General features: G+C 43.7%; 1 protein-coding gene across 1 annotated transcript; it reads right to left on the reverse strand.

The window, feature by feature from the left end:
- Positions 1 to 1,108: 1,108 nt before the first annotated feature.
- Positions 1,109 to 7,260, reverse strand: LOC108138269. The gene has a single exon (XM_017260420.1). The coding sequence runs from the start codon at positions 6,129 to 6,131 to the stop codon at positions 3,474 to 3,476; it is 2,658 nt and encodes an 885-aa protein (XP_017115909.1). The 5' UTR covers positions 6,132 to 7,260; the 3' UTR covers positions 1,109 to 3,473.
- Positions 7,261 to 8,631: the final 1,371 nt, after the last annotated feature.

Below are 8,631 nucleotides of genomic sequence, written 5' to 3' on the forward strand. Positions count from 1 at the left end.
CGGTTAAGCCCAGACAGTTTGGCATGGCCGCACGCCATGATATAATCTGGTACTGGCCCGCCGTATATATTACGCGCTGCCTAACAACTCCCACCGCTGCCGCCCCACCGCCAGCTCATCGGAGTCACCTCATCTACAAACAGGCGTTCACGGACCGAGGAGAAGGCCACTGGGTCGTAGGGTGCATATTGATGGAGTAGAGGTTGCCTAGATTTTCACAAAAAAGGGCATCTTCAATTTGCCAATGGAAATTGTTTCACCAGATGTAGTTTTGTTTCTACATGTTCGAGTACTAAAAGATTGTTGGACTTAAACCTTAACCATAAAGCCTATTTTTTAAAATAAACAAATTATAAATAAATATATAAAATATATAATAAATTTCTTTAAATTTATCTTAAATATCAAAAAAATGTAGCATGTCAATAATTTAAGTTGAAATTCCTATACATGTTTCATTTAACCGTGGGGAACTAAAGTAGCAAGACATAAACTTAAGCTTATACAAAAATTTGTAGATAGTTATTTAGTGAATTAACTTTTTTAATTAATTGCTGAAGTTTTATAAGTACTTTTATAAACGTTACGGTTTTACTGTGCTGCAAAATAAATATATAATTGTTTAAGCTTAAATAATGTAAACAAAATTAATGAAAAACAAATCTTATTAATATTTGGTATTATATTATATTTTGTAACAATCCTTGGGTTCGTTGTAATCGCCTTAGGGTATTCCATATTCCTCGTTCACGGACATCATTTTGGCCGCCACCGATTAGCCATATCGATTCAAGCCACACTTTCGGTTTGTCTCTGCATGAGGTGAGGTGAGGTTGGTTTGGGGTTGGGCTGGGGTTGGGGTTGAGGTTGAAATGCATAATTGGCGATTAGACGATTGGCCCTAATATGCCAAAGCGCTGCAGCGGACAACAAGAGAAGCGCAGTAGAGCCAGCTTTGGCTTTAGCCCCAGCTTCGGACAGCATTCGAATGGCCAGCTAATTGGGTCATGTCATCCCCAGCTGTCCCCTGTCCCCCCCCAAAATTCCTCCGTCCATGGAGAATACCTACCTTTGGCTGAAATCTTGGGGTAAAAAGTAATGACAATGGTTTATGTTTTTCGTTTATATATAGATATATATAATGTTATATATATTTCCTTTTTGCTTTGTTGTTCATTCAGTTGCTTTCATGCATTCAATGCCGCCTTTTGTCTGCGGGCTCTCTACTCCCCTCTCCCTCCCTCTTGACTTTCACCCATCTCTCCCTCTCGCTCCCTCTCCTTCTCCATCGCTTGTTAGCTATGCCGCTCTGTTGATAAGTGTACACATCTATAGACTATATGCTATACGTAGGTTTATATTATACAATACATAATACATAAGTTTAACTTAAATGCTACGGTTTTTTCTTGCTCTTTTTCCACGTTTAAGATTACTTTCGGTTGTGTGTAAGTGTGTGTTTTGTATCTGTGTGTGTGTGAGTGTGTGCTTACTGTTTGTTGGGAGTCCTTTGAAGACTACTGCGCTCATTTAGAGGCAAAGAAAAAAGTCTTTGGTTTACCTTAAAAATATTGTTTTGTTTGTTTTTCTTCTGCATTTTGTTTTTGTCGTCTCCTTAAACTCTAGGTCTTAGCACATACGGGCAATTAATATCTTGTGGATACGCTTTAAATCGTTACAAGGACAAACTGACATACGTCTACATGTACACGTGCATGCCTATGTGTATGCGTGAGTGTGTGTTTGCTTGTGATGTGTTTCGAGTGTGTGTGTGCGCACTTTCAGTACAATTTACATATGCTTATTTACGTATGCATTTGACGAATATTTTCCCTCTGTCTTTACTTTGAATTTCCTCCGATTGGTTTTTTATATTTGCTTTTCGCCTGCCGACAGGCTTTATTTTGTTAAACGTTTCCTCTTTAGCATGCTCTCTTCTAATTTTATTGGGAAGTTTACAAACATTTGATATTGTTTTTTTAAATTTATATATTTTTTTGGATAGCAGTAAATCAACATTTCTTCAGAAATTTGTGAGTAAACTGGCTTAGCTTGATTACATGAATATTCGTTTATATTCGAATTGTACCAACAATTATTCTATAAAAATTCAATTCAGGGCTATTTATGCAAAGCTGCCGTTGTTGAAGACTAAATATATGAACGAATTAAAAAAACAGTATTTTTAAGTTAAATGAAAGTATACTTTTCCAACTTTTAGACCTCAGCGTTTTGAGAAACTAGTTTTCAAAGCTGTAAAAATGGCGCATTTGATCGGTTTTGAACAAACAACAAACCAAAAAAAAAATTCAGCAATGACAGATGAAAATATTTGAATTAAAAATGTTTCTTTCTAAAAAAATGTCAGATAGAAATAGAAATTTTGTTTAAAAACAAGGTAATCTCTCTTCGCAAACAAAAAAATACAATATTACAATGGCGAATAGTTGGACAAGGGTATACTGACAAATAATTTCGAAAATATAAATCCGTTATTTTCTGTTAATAAAGTTTAAAATATTGCAATTTTTTTAAACTTTTATGAATTTTATGAAAACGCTGATGAATAGAAACATTATAATGGCCGAACATAGATTGGAAATAAACCATTTAACAAGTTATGGCTAAAACAAAATTGAGAAAATATTAAAATAGCTGATTTACTGTTTTCCTTTTGGATAGACTTTAGCCTGCTTTAGTTTTACATTATTTCACAGCTTCTAACGGGACAAGATTTCAACAATAGTCGGATTCAGAATTGGTTTTCTTTGTCTATGAGATATGTAATATATACAGTTACAATGATTTATATAACTTTTTCCAGTTTACCATATACTATATATGTGAATGCATAATTTACAAATGTTGAGCCACAATTTTTCTGATTTATGATTATAACTTTGGGAGGTTCTGGGTTCCATTTAACTTCTTTTTGACCGAACAACGACGAAATTACACACACACATGCACACACATAGTCACATACATATAAATATATAAGTTTTATACATAGATTTAGTTACATTCACATGGTTGCTTTTCCATACACATGTATATTTTTGGAGTATTTTAAACGTTATGCGGGGAGTTGAGAGTTTGCCATGGTTTTTAAAGAAAGTTTGCTGTACATTTCTTAGTTTAGTTTAGTTTACGTTTATGTTTAGTTAAAGTTTAGTTTAGTTTAGTTTACTTTAGTTAGTTGAGTTACTTGCCAAGGAGAGTGTACCTTAGTGTAGTGCAGTTGATTTCGTTTTAGCTTTCTCTTTGCTTTGGGCAATTATTATCTTCATTCGCATTATCTTTTTTGTCAGACACTATCACAAACAGTTCGCTTGCACAATAATCGCTGCTCGCCTAGGACCTCGGAGCTATCTAAGAGTGTTATACCTAAAAGAGCTACCTCCCCATCTTATTTGTTGTGTTAAGTTTAGTCAGTTCTTGGTTTGGTTTCCGGTCGCCCTGCCTCCGCGGGCTTACACATCCGTGCCACATCCTTCCTGGTATCCCTCGTCCGGCGAGTTGCGGCTGCTGCTGATCAGGGCCCTTTTCAGGGCCGTCACGGGCGGCAGGACGGGCACGCCGCCCTTCTGCCACACCCGTATCGTCTTGGCGTTGATGGGCTGCCCGTTGGGCAGTATGGAGCAGGAACTGGAGGCGCTGGCATTCGCCTGGGCGTGGTTGACCGCTGGCGTGGGCGAGCAGCGGGAGCTCCCACTGCCACTTCCCCCCTCGTGCAGTCGAGGCAGTGTGCGGCTGCTGAAGTGCGGACTGCTGCCGGTGGAGCTGCCCTCCCGCTTCTGGTGGTTCAGCGTAGAGGTCAGCTGCTGCTGGAGCTGCTGCAGCGGGTGCATCTGCAGCTGGTGGTTGTGCTGGTGCTCTGCCCCCGGCACCAAAGGCAGGCCGTAATCGTTGGGGTAGCCCGATGAGGAACCACCCGACAGATTGGTGGTCACAGTCGAGGCCGTGGAGGTTCCTCCTCCTACTCCACCTCCTCCTACTCCGCCTACACCTCCCGTCAGTCCCTGCTGTAGGTGTGACCTGGGGAAGGTCTTGCTGAAATAGTCCGTGGCTGCCGTGCGCTCGTGCAAGTCATACAGCTGGGTGGAGTCGATGATGGGCGTCTTGTCCGTGTAGCGCTTCATGAAGAGGTCATCCGCAGAAGTGGTGCCCACTGGGGCACCGTGTTCCCACAGACCCGAGGGATACAGGGAGTCGCAGCCGTTGGCGCGACTGTACTCCCCACTGCCTCCCACGCCAACGCCACTGATGGGCGGGATCTTGAGATCGGCGAACTCATCGCTCCCGAAGCGCTTGGTGTCGTTGATGAGATCGGGGTTGTTGCCACCGTTACCGGTGGATCCGGTCGGGGATATAAAGCAGGAGGCAGTCGACAGGACACTTCCGTTGTTGTCGTAGCCCTGCGTGGAGTAGGGCAGATCGGTTAGCCTCGGCGGTTTCTGCACGGGATTCGCACTGCGCTGATCGTGCCCCGCATGGGATACTCCTCGTACGCTACTCTTCCGCTCCAGACTGCCTCCCTGCACCACTCCGCCGTCGATAATGTTGGCCACAGCTCCGTTGGCAATGACCACGCCTCCAATGCTGCCATTCCCCGTGGCCGGCTGCGTCTTGTTTGTAATGGAATTCTGATGGTTGACCGATGTAATCACCTCCATGTGGTTGGGGGTCTTGCTGTCGACATACGGCTGCCGTTTGACCCTCAGCAGCAGGCACATGATGACCCCCAGGGCGAAGACAATCAGGGCCACCAGGGCTGCACTCAGGCCCACGATCTGGCCACTTCCCAGGGAGGCCATTCCCGCAGCTCGCATGCTCACGTGGAGCGTAAAGTTGGCCTCGGCCATTCCCGCTCGGTTCTCGGCCACACAGTAGAACTCACTGGAGTCCGTCTCCTGGGCGTTGGTCAGCACGAGCTTCGACCTCTTCTCGAATCCTCCCTCCACCTGTTCGAACATGTGCACCCTTTGGTAGGCCGTGAAGGCCGAGTTGTTGGCCAGCAACCGTCCGTTCCAGTACCAATTGATGTTTGGAGCTGGCACCGCTCTGGCCCGACAAGTGATCGAGGCGTTCTCCCCCATGGCGGTCTCAACGTAGTGCGAAATGGGCAGCATCTCGGGTCGGCAGGCGAACTCGTCCACATGAAGATCGGCAAAGCTGCGATCGATTATCCTTTCGGGACCGCCCGAGCAAACGGGCGCCACGGGATACGGGATATTCCGCTGCATCAGCCAGAGTTTCGTGTCCCTCAGTCGGCAGTCGCAGAGCCAGGGATTGTCGTGCAGTTCGATGCCATGGAGGCGACTCAAGGTCTCGATGGTCTTGGGCAGAAGCTCGCTCAGTTTGTTCCCGTTCAAGCGGAGCAGGGTCAGTCCTTGGAGGCCCCCAAAGGCCTGAGCGGAAATGGTCTGGATATCGCAATGCGACAGATCCAATTTGTGCAGCGAGGGTGTGTTGCTGAAGGCCTGGCTCTCGATTTTGTGTATATGATTGGAGGCCAGGGTGAGTTCTCGCAGCGAGGAAATGTAGCCGAGGGCCAGGCTGGGCACCGTAACCAGCAGATTGTGCGACAGATCCAGCTCCACCAGGTTGGTCAGTCCCTTGAAGGTCTCCCGCTCGATCTCGCCAATCTTACAGTTCCGCAGATACAGTTTCTGCAGGTTGAGCAGATTGGCACGTATGAACTGCTCGTTGGACAAGGTCTGCAACTTGTTCCCGGACATGTCCAGCACCTGGGTGTTGGGATCGATGTGCTCGGGGATCTGGATCAGGTGGCGATCGATGCACTCCACGGTCTGCTTGCCGCCCTTCCATTTGCAGGCGCAGACCGTTTGGCAGGTGCTCTGCTGCTGGGCGGGCGGATCCAGATCGGAGTGGGCGGGCGGAAAGTGCTGGCTGGGGGGCATATAGCCGTCCTCCGTCATCGGCTGACTGTCCGCTATGGAGTAGACTTCGTTCTGGGACGCGGGGGAGGACCTATAGCTCCCGGGGTTGGATGACGAGGAGCTGCCTGCTCCTCCGTTCGCGTACAGATGCAGCTGGTTGTAGCGATTGCCCAGGATGATTCCAGGCAGCAGGCTGAGGACCAGGAAAGCCAATCCCCTGATATGCATTTTCCTGGTTTTGTCTTTTAAAGTCTTTTGGTTGAGCGTTCTAGGCTAAGGCCCAGAGTTTGTTTTGAATTAGCAATGCCATGGGTCTTTCAGTTATACTGTTTATGATATGATATATTTTGTAATTCACACAGAGTTTCATGGATTAATATTCATTTATTTGTATCTCTAATTTGCAGGATCTTAGAACGGAGCTTGTGATTTATTTAAATTGATGTGTCTTGTGCTGATATGGAAACTTTCACAGTCCTTTCGAGCCAATTTTTATTGATTTTAATACATATTTATTTTGTTTTTACAGTTTTTGCTTAAATTTTTGTGTAACTCAAGGATATGCCATATGTTTCGTTGGGTTGAGCTTATACTCTTACTTTCGTGCGATTGTATCCGTTCGTTTTCTGGGTTTTCTTTTAATTATGATATGGAAACTTCCTTATGGGTCAAGCGGAAAATTGATTAATTGCCGCCTTGGCCTCACTTGTTGTTGCTGCGGTTTTCGCCAAGATTTTCATGTTTTACCGTAATTAGCGCTCGGCCAGACCCAGTGTTATTTATAGGGCTAGCACCCGCACCCGCACACACTCACTCACTCTCACTTTCTTACTCACACTCGTTTGGATGATAATCGTTTTTACTTTTCGGCCAACGAAATTCGTATTTCCCTTTGCTTTTTTCTATTATTTATTTTCTACGCAATTTTCTTCAGCTCTTCGGGATTTTTCTTGCTTCACGTGCTGCTTTTCACATATATATATATATTATATATAATTTTTTTTTAGGATGGTTGGTTTGTTTTGTTGCTTCGGTTAGCGCATTTTGCCACGCAAAGCTTTAATTCGCATCGCGTTTTTTCTTCGTTTTCGGTTTCGTTTTCGTTTGCGTTTGCCTATCGAGCGAACCTCGGTCCACGCGAAAGGGTTTGATTGCTGATTTTGGAGCGAGGGCAGCGTGGCGAGTTGTGGTCTAGAAACGGATTGCCATTGCACACTTGCAATTGTTTTCACTGCACAAAATAACGGTGGATCCTGGCCACTGGGACTCCCACACACCCGCGCGCACTCTTACACACACGGCACAACAGCAGCGGAAAAAGGCAACCGCTCGGCAGCGTTCGTCGTTAACGTGTGAGTGAAAAATGCTTATTTCTGGCAATGTCTACAGCTTGGCCGTCGTTTCGAATCAAAGCCTCGCAGTCGCTTTGCCACTCGTATCGAGCCGAAGTCGCTTCGGCCGCTCTGCTGGCCTTCGGATTGTCGGGAGAGAGAGAGAAAGAGAGGCAGAGAGCGCAGAAAGCAGCCAGAGAACTTGCCCTGTGTGTTGCCCTAACCGATTCGCAACATTCGCATGCAACATGTGGGCAACACAGCACTTGGAAAAAAACCATGAGAAATTTAAAATGAGTTCTGCAAAAAGCCAGACAATTTCACAGGTTAAGTAAAAAACCAATTAATTAGCTACACTTGCGTGATGTGAGTCATTTTTTTGGGCATCTTATACTTTTTAAAGATTGCTATTCAAATATGAATAATTTATCCTCTTATTTATTGATTTTTCATATTTTTCCTTAATCACAAAAGAAAAAACATCCAAGACCATGTACCAGCGTACTTAAATTTAAAACGTGGTTTTGCTTGTGAGTTTGCGGGCCGGTTATAAGGATTATATTACGCACGCCACAGTTGTAAAGATTTCAAATGAGCTTCCCGCCGTACAAATAAGGATTTATGTGAAAGGAATAAATCGGCCAGTTGAATCATGCGTGGGCAGATCGCATGACATCATTAAAATGAATTTAATTGGGCTGGCGTCTATTACATTTCCCTCTTTTGTATTGCTTCCCAAAGTTAGCTGGATTATGAATTGCTGTGAAATTCCTAGATTTTTTTGAGATACTTATATTATCACTTTGGTGCTAAGCCCCTTAAAAGAAACCCTTAGTTTGTAAAGGACGAGAGCAGTTTATTAAAATGAAATTATTGTTATATTCTTCAAACCCAAATAATAATCGCATAATATTTTATTTTCCACTCTAACAAGTTTTAAAATCGCATGTTTCGATAGGAAAATAAAAAATTCCAGTGTTTCGTATGTCGTTTGCATACGTTTCCCTTACTTTCTCACTAATAAATACCATTTGCTAACGGTGTACCTAGAAGAGAATAATGTTTACAGCGTTTGAGTGTACTTCGCATGTTTCTAAGTAGTTCCCCTTTTTTAATTCCCATTCATTAGGGCCCTCGTCTTCTGCTCTGTCTTCAGTCAATCAGCGATCAACCTACTCAGGCATAAAACACCAACAGAAACAGACCCAAAAAAAGTGAAGAAAAGGTAAAGCAAAAACAGTACACTGAGAAAAAAAATCAATTGTTTACCTGGTGATTTAAGGTACTTTTTGTTCGGCATACGTATATAGTCATTTAATTTTGTAACATATATTGTTTATGAAATTTCATAATTTTTAAAATTTGAATACCATCTTATTATGTAAATTTCCATTTAA

Source organism: Drosophila elegans, unplaced genomic scaffold (genome assembly GCF_018152505.1).
Source record: "Drosophila elegans isolate 14027-0461.03 unplaced genomic scaffold, ASM1815250v1 contig_814, whole genome shotgun sequence".
NCBI classification, from domain to species: domain Eukaryota; kingdom Metazoa; phylum Arthropoda; class Insecta; order Diptera; family Drosophilidae; genus Drosophila; species Drosophila elegans.

Excerpts from the sequence above, each read along its gene's own strand:
- LOC108138269 (XM_017260420.1), bottom strand. The coding sequence starts at position 6,131 with ATGCATATCAGGGGATTGGCTTTCCTGGTCCTCAGCCTGCTGCCTGGA.